At 32.4% G+C, this 19,046-nt stretch overlaps 1 protein-coding gene across 1 annotated transcript; it reads right to left on the reverse strand.

Annotated features, from left to right (window-relative positions):
- Positions 1–7,614: 7,614 nt before the first annotated feature.
- On the reverse strand, positions 7,615–18,572 carry LOC124362424 (prostatic acid phosphatase-like). The gene is made up of 8 exons (XM_046816905.1): positions 18,369–18,572; positions 14,152–14,250; positions 12,768–13,007; positions 12,097–12,288; positions 10,652–10,775; positions 10,179–10,387; positions 8,260–8,434; positions 7,615–8,121 (listed from the first exon to the last, which is right to left on the reverse strand). Exons 1-8 carry the CDS (start codon positions 18,471–18,473, stop codon positions 7,985–7,987), a joined length of 1,281 nt encoding a protein of 426 aa, XP_046672861.1. The 5' UTR covers positions 18,474–18,572; the 3' UTR covers positions 7,615–7,984.
- Between the last annotated feature and the right edge of the window lie 474 nt (positions 18,573–19,046).

Genomic DNA, 19,046 nt, shown 5'->3' on the forward strand with positions numbered 1-19,046 from the left:
ACCTTGATTGTAGCGTTTGTGACACGCCTTTATTAACTCTAAACTAATCTTGTTTTTCCTGTTTTACTAAGTTACTGACAAAGACAATACAAATTCAGTTAGTTCGATTTTATTTTTTTGTTAAGAAAAATCAAATTTGTATGATTTTAAAATTGTACTAATAACCATCACATAAACACTATACTCCAATAATTTAATGTAAAACTAATATAATAACACTGTAGCCTACTGTGAAGTATAATACAAATAACAATAGTGAAATAATTTTGTGTAGTACAAATAAAAAATACATTCCAATCATATGTGTATATTGTATTTTTGTTAATTTTTATATGTTAGTCTAGTGTTTTATGTTAAGATATAAATTATGTATTATTGCACCATCCATTTATATGTTATAAATATTTTTTTCATCTCAGAGTTAGTTTCTAACATACAGTATGATACTCATTTTGTATAATTTTTACATTTCATTCAGCACAAATGATTTATTTGATAACTTGTAAGTTATAATGTATTTTTATACTAAAGAGATATATATATCTTCTTGTACCGCATGATTTATTTTTGTTTGATCTGTTTTAACACTTAATTTGTTGTGTTTTATTGTCACAGTATTGAAATTAGTTCAGTAATTATTAAGATATGATCATTGTAAACTTGAATTTTATTCATCAGTAAGCATGTGTACACATTTAAAATGCAAAATATTTCTGTAGGTAAATTTTAATTAGATTAAATGTAACTTTTTTTACATTAAGTTAATTAATTAACACTCAATATTACACAGTTAATATATATATATATATATATATATATATATATATATATATATATATATATATATATATATAGGATCTGTTCATTATCTGTATTAATAAATTGGTTAAAAATTGTTTTTAATCGGTTGTTGACAATCCATATAATATTTAACACAAGTTTGTATACTGAATATAATTCAGTATAAGAATCTATCGATTTAAAGATTTGACACAGAAACTTCGTAAATATGAGTTTTATTTGTATAGTTTTACTGTACAGACCAAAGTATAAAATAGCAATTTTAAAGTATTATTTGAGTGTAAACAAGTATATAAAACATTGCATGTTATATATAATGAAATAAGCAGAATATTAGTCAAAATATTCCATAGAATTTAACACAGGTTATTCATGTTGTGCCTTATTTTAGCTTGTGTTATGTAAATAGATATTTTTTATAACTTTTGTATTTATGTAAGAATAGGAAATCCGTCCTGATTGTGATAATGAATTTTAAACTGCTGTTCCGTCCAAATACATTGTATAATAAAGATTATATTACAAGAATGAAATATTTAGTACATATTCTTCTTTTCCTCTGTTAGTGTTTCTTTTTGTTGTGTTAAAGTTGTTAAATTTCAATAAAATTACAAGACAGATTGAAGGTTTTGTAAGAAATACAAATTAATAAGAATTTAATAAATGAAATAGTCATAAAAAAGTTAATGCAAGAAAAGAAACTAATTCCTTAACTTAAGTCAAGATGTTGAGAATAGCTCTCATTGCATTTAGCTCTACAAGTCCTGTATGTACTTCTAGTGTAACAGAATATTCAAGACAGGTACTGTAAGAAGGGCTGCCTCCTTCTGAGATCTTGTATTCCATATAACACATGACAATAAACAATATTCTTTCTTGAACAATATCATTTAAGATATGTTACAGAGTCAAAAATATGTCAAAATAAATGGATGTCTAGTCAAGTCAAAAATTGTCATTACATTTGTGTCCCCAAGTGTGTAAAAAGGCCTGGTTCTATAGCCAATGGTGAAGGATTCTCTTCTTGGGTTGTCATCTTTCACATATTCAGGCAGTTTGTTAGACAACTTCATTCCAGCATAGAATAAACTTGTTTCAAATAAGGCAGTTCGCTGAATAGGGAGTGTATAGTCTTCTGCTTGTCTGGTGAAGTAATGGTGCAATTGCCTTTGTTTAGGAGGATCCTTGGTTCTACAGTGCACAATGATTTCCAGGATGTTGTTACCTCACCCAGGAAACAATATGGTGGCTAGCTCAGAGATGGGTCGGGGTCGGTGGTCCTAGAGGGTCTAGCACTTATACTGGAATGGTCTTTAGGGCGCCAACCTCATTTGCAAGATTACACACACAGGGGGGAGAATGAGGAAACTATCCTGACGCCGGAAGAAGATGAAATGTCCTTAGAGTTAGAGAAGTAAAGGAATATTATTCTCGGTCCGCTGTTGGGTCGGGAGGGTAAGGCCGGCTTTTACACAGTATTACTAAGATCAGGTCTAGGTCGACCCCATGGACCCTACTGTATAACTTATAATCAATACTAAAGTTAAACTACCCAGTACACAAACTAGTCTCAGCTCTTCATTAACATTGACAGATTATTAATAATATCGATTGCTTGGATTAAAATGATTGAATGTTAATATCTACAATTGTGGTGCAAGTCAACACAATTCTGGTAACTTAAACGAGCAGAGGAGGATTAATCAATGAGGCACCTGTTTCGATAATTTGAGCTTAATTTAATGCCAAGGCAATAGAAAAGTAAAAGCCACTCAATAAATACACACACAAGAAATCACATGCATCAGGGGTTCATGCCCTAATAAACATAAAACACAATATATATATCTATTGTTCATGCAAAATAAAAGTAAAACCTTGCTAAATTAATGGAGAACAGTTCGCTCAAGCAAAAAAAAGAGCTATACCCTAATAATGAAGCTATAAATAAATATACTTTTTCAAAACAAATAGGCTCTAACTATGTTAAATGATATGATGTACTAGTTTGCTCGAGCAAAATAAAATCTAGCCAATACATAGATAATTAGCGGTGGCCACCGAAAAATAATAAATATGACACATATATCTTAACAGAGAATAAATAGAACAATTATTAATACATGTTTAAAATGACAATATTATAGACTATGGAAACAGCCAATATACTATTCAGCTTAGTTCATATAACTTCACTCTTAAAGTGGCAAATACTGAGTCTGTTTCTGTGTCCCACACAAAGGTATAGTGGTCACCGATGCGGTCGAAAGTTATAATTAAGAGTTAGACTTACCCGTTGAAGTCTGATAAGGTCCGTCCCTGGGGAGATAGTGGCATGTCAAGGCCATCCAGGTGTGAAGAGACGATGCCGGACCCGACCGGGATGCAAGGGAACACGTCACAGCCAAACTTGTCGGTCGACCAGAACCCTTAAAACATTAATTCCTCATTCCTAATTAAACTATACCATTTAAGGAGAACAATTAATCCTGAATTCAGTAATAACATAATTTGTTTGCCAGAAATAATGCAGGTACTACATTGGTAAGGCTTTAAAGCACAGTGCCAAGGACACTTAAATGTGAAACAGTAATATATTGAACATTGTGAAACAGGTTTATATACATAATATAAGTCAAGTTAATAATAATAAAATTGACTATTACTAGTAATACGTTGAATGCCATTCTCAAGGCAATTAATAGTTTCAGCCAATTGAGTAGGCCACAATCACCTTGAAAAGTGAGTGAATTGAATGGTGATTTTAATTTCAAAACAAGAATAAATCATATTAAGCTACTCAGTTATCGTACATATCAACGTACACCAAGTAATGGCAGGGTTTTGAGATAAACATATTTTATAACAAGTATCCAAGATTCAATATACATGCAGGGAGACATTCATTTGTAAATAATATGATTGTACTTTATATAAATAGTAGAAACTAGAAATAGCCTGAATAAATAGTAAAATAACTTGTAACAAGTATTGATAGGTTACACATCAACAACTGGTTCAGCGTTAATTAATTTGAACAGGACCATTCTTATAGGATAAACATTACGATTAATAAATATAGTTTACATGGTAAACAATGATTTGAAATCTCTAAATTTGTAATACATAAGATTGAACATAAAATTAATTTTCCTATACCAGCCGGCCTTAGTCCTGAATGTAATGAAGTTTGACATCATGTTAATCGGTTGATTGCAAGATAACTCTCGGGATAATTGATTCCTTAGATGTAGCAGAATTTATATATTGCACTGTTCTTACCTCAGAGTCCAAGAAAATCCTCGAAATAATTACAAGACGACGAGAAGACCTGAGGGTGGCAAAACGATGATCCTCGAACTTCAAATTTTCTTCACAACGTGGTCCTTGCTCGTTAACGGACTGTTGCATTACATCACGGCTGATAATAGCGCCATCTAGGTCAAGCTTGGCTACTGGGTCAATCTACGGATTTTTAGATTCGCCGTTAAGTGGAGAGCGGCAATATCTGACCATTTTCGCTAATCATTACCTTACGGTGTCGACAATTACGGGCGCGCACCGCAACTGATTAATTCTAAACGGGGTGATCAGTCCCGTTTCCGAGTGCAGATAAGGCCTATGATTGCGAATCGTTACAATGTAGATGGAAGTCAGTGTCAATCATGTCCAGTCTTTAAATACGTTTCTGCAGCTCTCTCTGGTTCCTATTCCTGCCATTATCCTTAGTGCTTTCTTTTGCGTAATTGGACACGAAGATTTTCATCCGAAGAACCATTCCAGAGAGTTATTCTGTAACTTAAATGGCTTTCAAGAAGTGCATAGTATGCCATTTTTGTGGCTTCAGGACTACTGGTCTTGATTATGAATCCTTCTGAGAAGATTTATCATCCCTACGGGATGGATGTGAATTAGGCCTACCAGTGTACGTGGTTCACGTACCCACCATCAGAGTCGCAACCATCGCTTCTCCCAACAGACTCTCCCTCCCCTAACCCCTCGTCTACCCGCAAAATTCACAACCATTGTAAGAAAGGCCAGCAGATGTTCAGGGTTTGTCGGTGGTGTCAGAACTACTCGGCTCTGTCTACCCGCTCTTTCACTACAAGCCATTAGCCGTTTCAGGCCTCTGAAAAAATATTCCGAGACGCTCGTGAATTAAATAAATAGCTCACACAGCCTAACGGCAATCCACTTCTGAACCTGTAAAATGTAATCCCAATTATAACACTGTGGCAACTGATGGATAAAGTGAATTAAGTTAAACTATTGTGGATTTGGATAAACATATTATAAACTATGTTTATTTATAGGAAAAGAAACTAATCACTTAATCAAAATAAATAAAATAAATTTACTTATATTTTCAAATATTGAACTTGCAGACAATACTCATTTGCTAAAGTATATATTTTTGTTATTTTATAACTCCATTAAGGTAAAAGTCTTATGGAATTAGTAAAAATGTTATAAACTATTAGTACACAAAGAAAAAATAATTGATTGCAAATAAATAGAAATACAATGACTTCACATTTTAAAATTTAATTTTATAGAGTAGCCAAATTAAAAGACAATTCCTATTACATGTTTACACAGATTATAAATATTAAATATTACACTATACACCTAAACAATAATTAATACATAAAACTAAAAAATAATACAGTAATCATGCGTAGTTATACTCAAGTGACAATTTTTATTAGATATATAGAGATACATATTAAATTTTACACATCACATTAAGCATATTTAATTTTTAAAATCACATATTTTTAACACTGGAGTAGGCTATACAGTAGTAGCCTATTTGTATAGAAGATTTTGGACGTAATTGAAAAATCCGTCGTGTTTGCCACCTGGCTGTTGCATATCCTTTGATAGCTCAAGAAGTGTTCTTTATAGTTTGGAATGAACTATTTTCTTGAGCACAAAGATGTGGTGGTTGTTATATCCAGTCTCACATTTCATCCAAGAGTTGTGATACTTGTGAACCCACCGTTTAGATTTAAATAATAAACGTTTTTCAATTCAGACTAAATGTTTATTTTTCTTAAATTGTTTTCCAAAAACCAAGTTTACAACCTAAAATGTTTCATCACTAGGATAAGTGACACTCTCAGATCCTTGAACATACTCTCGGTTTTTTATGAGAGCTTCAGTGGTGAAGTTTTCAGATAGCTGCCTGGTAAGTTCTTTGAGGCAACTGTAGCATTTGAACTTTTTATGGCATGCAAATATACCATGAAAAATTTGAAAGGTATATTTAGTGACATAATGAGTCGGCTTTATTACCCCCATTATGAAGAAAAAATATTAAAACTGAAGCCTACTTTGGACAAAAAATGTCTACTTCCAGCCAGTGATCTATTTCTGGTCTTAGATATCTCCAGTACCATAAGTTAAGTTTGCCTCAACAAAATGCATTCATACATACCTACTTCTGCTAAAAAAATACTAAGATTTGTTTTATAACAGTCTTCAACAAATCTGCAACCCATAGGTAAACAGTAAATTTGTCTTTGATATCGCAATTTCAGTACTTATAAAAAATAATGCATACTTAATGTTTGCAAAAAAAAATCGTCGGTTAAAAATATAGTTTGACTAAAATTAAGGATTTCAATGGACACAACTTACAGCAATAAAAAGGTTATCATCTCAGAAGGATTCATAATCAAGGCTACTGGTCTGTTTAGTTCTATTCAGTCCAAATAAAGCTGAGTTAAGCTTAAGGCATATGTTGTTTAGGAGACCTTTCCAGCATAGGCTTTCATCAAGTGTTCTACCTAGATTTTTAACAGTGTCAGCTGCTTGGAGGTCTGGCATTCACTTAAAAGAGTAATTGAGAACAAGATAATTTTTAAGTGTAAATTCTTGGGCCACACTGAAGGCAATGAACAAGTCTATATCTATTTGTTTTGTATTCTTATTAGCTGTGAGTAGCACAGTGTCATCCATGTACATCAGCATTTTACAATATTCTCCTAGATGTTCTGGGAAGTCAATATGAATAGGACTGGTCCAAGGACCGAACCTTGTGGAACCTCTCTTCTGACTGGCAGAAGCTTAGACTGAACTATACTTATAAGCTCGTTGACTGTGTCCTTTAGTTCCACTGTCTGACTTCGTCCCTTGAGGTAACTTGCAAACCACCGGAGTGCTGTTTGTTGGATCCCAAGTCTGTCAATATTAGTCAGTATGAGGTCATGACCTAGGTAGTCAAGCCTTGGTAAGGTCGAAGAGTAGAATAGTTACGTTGTTGCCAATTTCTGTGTTGTCAATTATTAGTTCAATAAGGTCAATTAAGGTAATTACCCTTGTACTAAGCGCTGTCAAAAACAGGTAGGGAGAAGGTTTTTCCTCACACTTATGTTTACACAACCATTGACATGAAGGAAGTATGCTGTATGCTGATGATTCAAGTGTCTATAACCTGAAGATTTTGTCTTTCTTTCTCTAGTGTAATCTTCTCTCTTCCTATTTCATTTCTTTTCTCACAGTAATGCACAGTGTCTTTGGAATGTTAATTGTTCATTGCTGCTGCCACTGTAATTACGAGTATATCACACGTTATATTGATTGAAAGCCTGTGAATTGTTTGTTCTTCATGGTTTGTAGTCTTTGGATTTCTCATAAACCATCACAAATTATGTTTACTAAAACACAGTATTTAAAAACCAATAAGTTAAGGTAGTACAGTATAAAAGTCTACTGTGTTTTAGTACAAATTGCTTGTTCAACTGCTTTGAGAACGGCATGTTTTTAGTAAATTCTATATGATGATGGTAAATAAGTAGTACACACATGTAGAACTAAAAAAAATGTTTATTGTAAAAATATTTTCATAAATACAAACCTATGAATGAGTATTGATAAATATCAATAATACTTCTAATAAGCTAACTTACCCTAAAACTATATACCCTGTGTAAAATATCACATAAATAAAGTTAAATTTTGTATGCATATTAACACAATCTGGAAAACAAATATTTTAAACTTAACCAACCAATAATACTGTTCATTTAGTGGTTATATGGTTATTGTTATTTGAAAATCTTAATAATTATTAAATTACACTTGCTATAAAGGAAACAGTTTTTTTAAGGTTTAAATTATTTAAAAAATCTAGTAACAATATTAATTGGTAGCCTTTGAGAAAAATTATGTTTTCTCTTTACACCAGTGAGTCCTTGGAATCATGTGAAACTGAAGAAGGCATTGTGAAATAATTTTTGGAAGATTTTCTCCTTAAACAGCGAACAGTCAAGATGCAGATTATGATATAGCTGATCACAGCAGCTGATCCCACCACTGTAACAACAGTTAATTAAATATAGTAGACTGTTATTTTTAGAACAAAAACACAAATGATGAAACATACTATGAATTATTGCAGTGCACGATTAAACTTGCACAAAAATAAAAGTTCATAAATTTGTAAACTCTTACTTGCTGGCCATAGGTTCCTAATTGATACAGATGTGGAAAGTTGGCACTCCTGATGCCAATCCTCAGGCAGTAATGGTTGTATAAGTGTTAGGAACTGTTCCAGTGGACATACTGCGCTGCAGGACTTCATGGTCAAAAGTAAAGGCTCACTGACAGTGGAGTTTCGATAGAATAGCTGAAAAATAGAATATACTCTATAATGCCCTGGGTAATGTAAGCAGAGCTCTCAAAAGTTTCTTTGAAAATGCTTGCAAGTTTAATTTAAAATATCCTTTCCGGCTCAGTTGAAAGAAAGATAGACTTTCACACAAGATCATCCAAAAATAACAAACTGAAGATGCATTATTTGTTAGATGATGTTTGATTTACACAATACTGATGGAACAATAACCCTCAATGAGTGCATGTAAATAACATCTTAGCACTATCAAAGATTTATAAAGTCCATAATCTTGAAATCTTACTAGACAAAAATGTTTACAACCATATACATTTCTTTGTAAAAACATGGACTTGATTCAGTTACAATTCATCTGAAATTATGTTTGTAAACATATTCACTTATAATGGTTCAATTGTATACTTTATAACTTTAAACGACCACCATATTGATACCTGAAAAGTTTTCAAAAAATAAGTAGACAAACGTTGCTTGGAATTACTCGACAATTTTATGAGAAGTGTTCATTTTGATTTATTTTGTGAAATATTTGAGATACAGTTTGAAACTTTTCATTGGTTAGGACTGACTAACTAATTAACTCATCCAAACTACATACAAATACTGCCTCTGTACAAAGTTTAGTCTGTATCTAATAAGAACTACGGTAGTTATTGTGTTCACAATTATCCCCGCATTGTTGTATACTAGTTAAAACTTTGTAAGCCTTCTATCCGGAAACCATATGTGATGTAGAAAAACACGGGACAAACATAGTAAACAGCTTGAAACTTTTAAAACACTTTTGCTTTGCACTATAATACAAAATACACTGATATATAACCATTCCTTTTTCAAACTTTGAATGGCCACCATCTTGAAACCTTAGGAAATATTGAAAAAGTAAAAAAATAAAACTAGTTTATAATTATATAATATAAGTAAAAAAACATATCTTTTTAGGTCTGTATTGTGAAGTCGTTGAGTTAAAATATTTACTCAAATGTGAATGGTCGCCCATCTTGAAACTTTTGTTGTTTTGTTAGTGCTCATTTGGCCATTTCTTTAGTTTTATCTGTGATTAGCTTAGCTGAAATTCAATTGTCATTTGCTATCTGGGTTTTCAAATGTTGCTGGGAAACTGGGTGAATTATAGAGGTCTAAAGACATTAGCAGATAGAATTTGGAACAAAATCACCAACAAGAGAGCAAAAATTCGGGACAAGTTTAAAGCACACAGAACTGAAAAATATGAACAAGGAGATGTTCGTAATAAGAATACCTACAGATAATTAAAAATTTTGCTGAATATAATACAAAATGTGTTAAAAGTGAAGTTTTATTTTTTGTTGGCTTACAAGGCCAGTGTCATGACGATCGTGCAGGTTTTCTGGTCGAAACCACAGTGAAAGATTTATGACACCAATTTAAATGTTGAAGTATTTAGGTCTTGCTGTGTAGAGCCATCTTCATTCAATAATTGTTACATCAAAAACAATTTAGTTTAAATTATGAAATTTAAACGTTTCTTTTTAATAGAACGCTTGACTACAAAAACATATACCAAATGGAAATTATAATGCTAGAGTACAAAAACAAAGTACCCATGTGGACTTTAGAAATGTCTGGTTTCTTTTGAATATTGTTCTTTGCAGCCAAAATCAATATACCTCAATATTTGACTTATTTTTTATACAAATTCTATACATTTCATAGTTAATAATAAACAAAAATCCTTTTTAAAGGAATAAAAACTTACTGTAACAAAGTAATCCTGGTCAATAAGACGAAGTTCAAGCAACACACAAGAAGCGTAAGGAGGGAAGTGGATTTCAAAGGCCTTAAAAGTGTTGAGGAAGGCCGATATTGTAGCATCATGAGCAGAGTATACCCAGAGTCTACGATTGGGACTCAATGTTCCTGCGCTCTTGGCACGGAAATGTTCTGCCATCTCTTTCAGGAGAGAACCTATTTCAACAATCAGTTAAACAAAGGTCCGTCTTGTAATAGCTTTAAAAACTACCCCATTCTAATCAACTAACAATAAAATGTAGTCCTCAAAACATAGTGTTTTATTTTTGTAATATATAATGACAGCAAAATGTCCAAAATCCTATTATCCTTAAAAATGATCCATCGTTAATAAATAATTGTAAGAAGAAAAACACTGTAAATTAGAACAATGTGATATGTAACAAGTGTAATTATTGTATTACAGTAACTTTATCATACCAATTTTTAGTCGCTGGAGAAGTGGTGTCCATGTGGGCAGCACAAAACTGTACAAGCCGGCTTCCTTTATTGGTTCGGGGTATATTGACCGTGCCCAATTTGGTAAGGGTATATTGTGCTGTTCCTGTGTTATTACAACTGAGTTAGCAAATCATACAACCATGAATTCTCAAATGTTACAATCTATTTCATTATCATGAATGTTTCATTTCATAAAATGTTTAATTGCATCAAATTGTTCTCATTGTTTACTCTAGCACATGAAATTGAATTATTCAATTACTACAGTAATACCATACAATTTTGATTTATTTAGACTATTTCTATGATTATATAAGCATTTAACAGAACGTTTTAAAATTTTAATTAAAATACAATGTAAAATATAAAATACTATTAATCATTCGGGAAATAACTGAAAGAACTTTTTTCTGGGGTTAACAATATTGGTAGTAAAAAAAAACTTCATGTAGTGATTCTTTCCATTATTGATGAAAAAAGTAACATGTTTTCAAAAAGGGCTTTTATGTATTAGATTTTTAAATATTCTTTTTATAAGTGGGTAACAGACATATTGGGTGAGGATCATTAAAAAGCAACAAGTCTTATTATCTCTTATAATTTTGTTCAAGGAGTTGTCATCTTCAACTGCCATGTCCCTGAATCTCTAATTTTATTTTGTTCAGGGTATACAGTGTTGCAGGGAACCATGCATTAAAAAGCATTACATATTCAAATAAGCAAGAATAATGCTGTGAAGACTTATATGAGAAAATTTAATTGGTTCAGAGGCAGATGCTTTAGTAAATTTTCAACTCTCTGTGAGCACAGTTTCTCAAGGAAGGTCAACATTACAATCTACAGCAGAAGTGAAGTAGTAAACCGCCCTCAAGATATAAGTTTGAGTGATCACAAATATGCTACTCCCATTTGTCCATTGTCTTTTTTCATTACATTCTATTTGCATTTTCTTCAACATCTCAAAAAGCCCTGATGGTAGCAGAGAGCAAAGAAATTTCTTTGCTCGCTAGATATTGGTTTTTCAAGCAAGAATCAGAATTTGATACTGGTATATTATTCTAGGAACCAAGATTTCAAAATCGGACAAATAACCTGCAGCATGCTAGAAGTATTGAATAAAGTGGTATATGGTTTGGTACTTCCATCAGTGTTGACAATCGCACAAGAGGAAATTTCCTCTTTAGTGAACCACTGCTGGAATATAACTTTCAAACCTTTTGACTGAATATTGTAAAAAACAATTTATAATGAAAGATAATGATAGATTCCTTACATTGTTTTTGCTCTGTCAATGAATACATGCAGCAACTGTATAACTTGCATATTTGTATAATTATTTAGCTGAATAATTTTATAATTTGGTAAGATCACCAATGTAATGCAATTCCATAAGTTACTGGAAGTTGGAATCAGCTATGACTGACCTCTAAGGCTAGCTCGTCATACACCTTCAATGCATTAGGGAAATCTCTCACTTCGCGGCCAGTGTGGTTGGAAACGTAATCGTACAAGTCTGCAAACTTCTCTTGGAGGGCTTGCACCTCAGGTAATTTACTTGCTCGCTCCAATTCTGCTTTGAACGCTGGACAAGGATACGTCGAAGAAGCTCCCAACAGCTGAAACATTACACAGATTGTAAAAAAGCATTAGTCATAAATCAAGGCATGGTTTATCAATTGTAAGGAATGAGGAGCCATATAATAAGTGGGATATATATATATATATATATATATATCAAAAGTTCAGAAATAATACCACTACTAGGAGACAGTAAAAAGAAAAATTGATAAACAAGGAATGAGAACCAAACTAAATGATTAGATAAAATGAAAACATAATATATGAAATAGTAATAAAATACAGATTGTCTACTATGTAGACTCCGGCAATTTATTTATACAGTATTTCATATAGTCTGCTACGTAAACGCTGCAGTGCTATAGAGGATACAAATCAATAACAAAAATTGTAAGTTTTGAATTACCTTTCTTTTAGAACTTTTAATAATCTTTTCTTGTTACCACTACATTAATAAACATTCACTGTCCTAACTGCAAGTTTAATGATAATAAATTTATATTGGAAATAGACTTACATAGTCAGCCTGCACTGGTACTGTATGGACTGGTACAGACTGCCATGTCAGTGCCGGGTGCCAGCTCTCTCTCATTGTTGGATGGTACAGTCCAGCCATGGCACACTGGGCACTCATCAGTGTACGATCCACATCACTGCTCTGGATGAAGATCTCATCTGGGTCATAACGATCACTGACCAAATCATTGTAGCGGAGACGCAGCCATCGGCCCAACTCAAACTCTTGAACTCTACCTACCTGATAACAAAATTTTAAACTATTAAATGGCTGTAAGTTTTACTCCTCACCTCACAAATAGCATGCAGTCCTTTCAACTTGCATCCAAATTGGTCTGTATAATTTGTTTTCACTTCTAACTGGTTTTAATATCCAGTAGAACCCAGTTCTATAAAGTGTAAACTATGATGTCATTTACAATTGACAACTTCATGGATGTGCAAGAATGTTTAACTTTTTAAACTGAGATTTGTTAAGATAATGGGATAAGGGAATAACTTGTTCGATATGGTAGTTCATTATGGAGTACACTAATGATCTAATCAGTTTCAATACCTATATCTGAGGGAGACTTGTCTTCTTTGCCTTTATTGAATTGTAGAAGCTGGAGGAGCACAAGACCCTTCTTTGAATGTGGTATGGTTGATGTCAAAAATTCCCGACTGCTACCACCCGTTATTCCTTGCCACAAGGTGACTGTTCTAAGAAATCTTGACATAGGGTAATACCAATCCCTCCTTTCATCTTATATGACTATAAGTTATCGCACCGGAATCATCGAAAAAACCTTTTAGGGTTTTAGGTGCAATGGTTTCTGAAGTTTTTTTTTAGGATTAGGATTATAACTTCAGTTCCATATCATGTATGATATAAGTTATAAAAGAGACTGGCTGACATTTTAATCTTAAAAGTTTTTTCATTGCTGGGCTCTGTACTCATACTTTATCTTTATCAATGGTATAAATAAGGCACTGGATTTTTTAAGTTAGAAATTAAATGTTTGTCTTTAAAAACCTTTTTTTAGGTTTGAGTAACATTAAAAAATTAAATTTATGATGGTGAATGTTTAACAAAAAGTGCTCTCTATTTAAAGAATCATTGCCTCAAAATCTTAAAAATGTCAAGAAGTAGTCATGAAAAGTTAACAAAGAAATATTTTCCAAGTATAACTTTTATCTACAACATTTAAACAATTTAAGAATGTGGCAGACATTTTCTGTATGGATACATATTTTAATTTAATAGAACACATTTAAAAATATCTGCCACTAATTTTAATAAATTTATACACTAATTATTGATTTCTATCAATAATAGTAAGTAATACAGAAAGTTGTAACCGGTAGTCAATTAAAACATTATTTAAGTATAAAAGTTTACTCACATCAGTTAACTGTGCAATTTTATTTGGCCAGTTTGAAGCATCTTGGTACGGATCAGTTGGATAAAATTCCAGAGGCATTCGGTCTCCATGTCGAAATAGCTGGAAATAAAAATCATGAAACTGATTGGTAATGCAATGCTTCAAAATAAAACTAAACCCATACAACTCATAGAGCATTAAGTTATTGTAATACATAACATTACAAACTGGTGTTTATAAACCACTTATACTATAAAGTTAAAACTTTAGTACACTAAGGTTCCAGTAAATGTTTAAAACATTTGTTGATCAAATTCAGTTATGTGACCATAACATATACAAGTTTTTTTTTTTTTATAGACAAGTCCTAATAACAGTTAAATGGACTGTTTATGACTTTAAATGTTCAGTTTGCAATGAGAATAAATAGTTTTTTAAACAGAATTTTTGTTTTCAAATTGACAATTAATACAGGAATTAACAAATTTACTGGATAAAAATAATAGTTAAATACCGTCTTAAACATAAATATCTATGGCCTCTACAATATGTTATACACGTTTTGCCTCCTGAACTGATGTTTGACTATGAATAAATAAAGTTAAATAACTTTCCGTCATTAATCAAACTATTTTTTTAATAGAGTGCAGTCCAATGATCAAATTAGGTTGTTGAATTTGTTAAAAGCTGATTAAATGTATTAAAAAGCTGTAGAAATGAATGAAATGTATGAACATTAAGTAAAATGAAGTATTGTGCCTTAGTAAGGCTAGGTACCCAGATGTACAAAGGGTATCTGCTATTGTTACAGTTCTGAAACGTGGTTTGTTTTCCATAAGTAGGATCAGAATCAGAATATCTTTATCATCATTTGTCAATTTTAAATTATACACAATACCAGCAAATAAATGTGTGTAGTAAATTATATTATACAAGACATAGATACAATGCATTATGTTAATTTTAAAAACACAATAATATAATTAGCCTTAAACATGACCAATAATTTTAAGTGTAAGGCTAAGGGAAAGTCTACACTTCCCAAGGGCCTCTACTATCCAGACATGTTGGAGTACTCATACAAAATATGAAAAAAATTGACAATGCAAATAAACCTAAGCAGACAATATTGGGATCAGAGAAAACTACACTGAGAAAGTGAAAACTACCACAAATCCACCTATCCTAAGTAAGATTGATATTGGTAGTCAAAATTCCTCAAGTGAATAAAAGGCCTTACTTAGTATAAACCGGCCTGACAATTTAGCTGCATACCTGTATGGTTGAAGTTCTCTGCTTAGTAGTTTGTTAAAACAATTTGCAAATATTCATGACTAGCTATTGTCTCCTGTAGCACGGAAGAAGGTATAATAATATCCTGTGCCCTTCGAGTATAGACAATAGACAATATACTTTATTCATAATCTTTGAGATTAGAATGGTGTCATTACATAGGTATACAAATAATATAAATTTGTATTAATTCAGGTCGGTTGAAAAGCTGTTAATTCATCATTTCTCCTCCAGTCCAGGAATTCTTCAATGGTAGTAAGGGCGGTGAAGAAGCCAAGTAGTCAGTTTTCTTCTGAGCTGCTATTGTCTTGTGGTGTTTTTGACCTCTTGTGGTAGGATGTTTAGAAATTTTGTTCCAGCATATGTGGGTTGTTTTTCAAAGAGGGTCAGTCAATTGGTGGGAAGTGTATAATTTTGTGCCGCTCTTGTGTTGTAGGAATGTACATCAACTCCTCTTATCAGGTTTTGTTGACTGGCATAATAACTGCTTCTAGGATGTACAGAGCTACTGCATTCAGTAATTTTTGCTGTTTAAAGGCATCTCTACAGGATTCCTGGGGTCCTAATCCTGTTAGTATACGGACTGTTTTTTTCTGTAGCACAAGTACCCTTTGCATGTTAATTTTGGAGGAGTTTCCCCATACATTTATCCTGTATTTGAGGTGGCTTTCAAACAGAGCAAAGTAAGCACATATTACAACTTCCCAACTGGCAATCTGTTTTATTCTTCTTAGTACATATAATGCCGAGCTAAGTTTTCCACATAATTGGTTAACCTGGTCGTTCCAGGAGAGAGTTTCATCTATGACTACTCCAAGGTAATTCACACTATCCACCCTTTCGGCCTCCGGCAGTTCCAGAACTTCATCTTTTCTTCTTCCTAATACTAGTTGCTGGGTCTTGGTATTGTTTAGTACTAGGTTATTTGCTTGACAATACTCTATTGCCAGATTTATTGCTATATAGGACTCTATTTCCAATTGTGATGGGTGTGTATTTTTTAGTAGGAGGACTGTATCATCAGCGTACATTAGCATAGAGCAGTAGTTTGTGATATATTCAGGGAAATCACTGACAAAGATGATATAGAGAATAGGTACTGATCCTTGTGGGATGCCTCTGTCAACTGGAAGATGTAACAGTACAATTTTCTCAATAATTTTGGATACTACAGGGAGCAAGGTGATTGGCCGATAGTTACTGTTTTGAGTTGGGTTTCCTTTTTTGAACTTTGGATAGAATTTTGCTGATTTTAATTTTGATGGAAAAATACCTTGTTCAAATGATTTATTGATTACATCTGTTAGTGGGCATATTAGTGAATCAATGCAGTTTTTTGTCAGTTTTGTAGAAATGTCATCAAAACCAGTTGCATTTTTGATTTGATTTGCATTATGGTTGTTCTCACTTCATTTTGAGTTGTCGGCCAAAGAGCAAGAGTGCCATTTGTAGTCATGGATCTCTTTAAAACAAGCAAAATCATTTTGGTTCTTTTTAACATGTATACAATTTAAATTAATGGCTTATAAGCTAAATTGGTTATAATTCTTACTGCCTTTCTTTGCTATGTGAAAACCTGGCCAGCACACTTACTATTTCTCCAGAGTACTGCAGCAGCAAAGTGAGAGTGAAATTCACTAAAGTAAGGGATAAGCATCCTATCTCCACCAACCCAAGATTTTAATTTTCTTAGTAGAAAACAGGGCCTAGATTTTTTTTAAATTACTGCATTGGCGTGAGCTTCCCAAGAAAGCTTCTGGTCAAAAGTCACTCTGAGTAATTTAAATGGTTTAGAGCAATTTTCCTTTAAGTTCAACTTTTTCAATATGAAGCAAATTTGTCCTGTTTTATCAGTATTAACTTCTAGATTGTTGCAACTAAACCAAGAATTAGCAACCTCCATTACCTCATCACAGTGTGGTGCTCTTACCTCACTGAGTAATTTACCAGTAACTGTAAATAAAATAATATAATAATGATAATAAATGTCGTGGACATAGAGAGTGATCTTATATGGAACATTAAAAGGAACACTTTGTTATGTACCAGTTTTTTAATAGCATGTTATTTTTATAATTTAGTATTCTTAACAGATCTTTTAGCAAAATTAATCTTTTATAACATATCTACAAACTGCAAAGTGGCTCAATGTATTGTAATACATTTTTTTAAATTCAAAACCTTTCCAAAATAATTTATTAATGTTTCTTTATCCAGCTGGTCACAATAAGGTGCGTTAAACACTTTTCATCATGGGATATTGTAAAATGTAGTGTACCCCGAGGCTTAGTTATGGTACCATTATGTTTTCTGTTGTATGTTAATGACCTTCCTCATGCCTTCACCAGAGCTAGTACAACCCTATTTGTTGATCACACATTCAAATGCTTTCATCAAATTAGATTTTTGAAACAATTGAATTTTAAAAATTAATAGCCATATTTTTCAAAACAAGTACACTTTTTATCAGACAAGACACGGTTATTTTCAATACCTGATTCATCGACTGAAATTATACAAACACGAAACATTATTCAGCCTTGATACGCTACACGCTTGATATGCAAATTCACAACTACATGAGATGGAAACAAACAGTCCATTAAGTGCTCTTAATTATCCCTACAAAAATACCGTATTGGTAAGGCTCTGAAGCTGAATTTTTAAATGTGCAAAAGTAAAGTAAAATGTTTGTTTTTAATCTATATACTTTCAGGTAATTTAGTCTTATATTCATTAGGTGCTATATTTTTTCATAATATAAATTTAATGTAATTGGCTTGCTGTAAAGCATATTGACAAATCATGTATTTACTGCACAATCATTATTGTTCAATAACGTAAACTGTATGTGAATGCTTGAATAAATTGAAATTTGTAATTTGCATAAGTGGTAACAATAACAATTTTATTTTGATACAATATGAGAACAAAAATTGGCTTACAATATGGGAGAAAACTACTTGTCCTAGATTGCTGTGGGTGTCAGGATTGGAGGAAACAGCCATTGCAAAAGACAAGCCACACACAACACTCACAATGAACAACATGTTGCCTCTCTCAGACTGAAGACTGACCACGTAGGGAGGATTATATAGTAGTATGTCGCCTTGACAGGACCTTCCTCAATGCTATTCCGTAATGCACCACGTGACTATCTGTAAAATATAAAAATAAACTTTGCCAAATTTTTCCACTGATTAAACATCTAATCAGTGTGATAAGAATCAATTTAATGTAACTCCATTCTCTTATATGTCACCTTATATCACATTTAACATTATTGCAGCATTGCTACTTAACAGAAATTAAATTCATTCTATTGCTGATACAAATTTAAAAAAAAGTCCAATTAATGATCTGTCTGAATGATAGGATTAGACCAAATAAACCAGTGCTGACAGATTTGTAGATATTTAGAATAAACATCCAAGAGTATTTTTTGTAGGTATTTTAGAGTAACTTTCCATCACTCTGTATGTTAATGGGCTACTTTCCAATACTGCTGAGATCTGCGAAAGTTATTATTTCCCTCGTAACTGTCAGCTGACGTTTCCTTCTCACAAACGTTATTTTCCCTGTATAAACAATTCTTTACCTGTCCTCCTCCTTATACTAATGGT

The sequence above is a fragment of the Homalodisca vitripennis genome, chromosome 5 (genome assembly GCF_021130785.1).
Source record: "Homalodisca vitripennis isolate AUS2020 chromosome 5, UT_GWSS_2.1, whole genome shotgun sequence".
In the NCBI taxonomy this organism is placed as follows: domain Eukaryota; kingdom Metazoa; phylum Arthropoda; class Insecta; order Hemiptera; family Cicadellidae; genus Homalodisca; species Homalodisca vitripennis.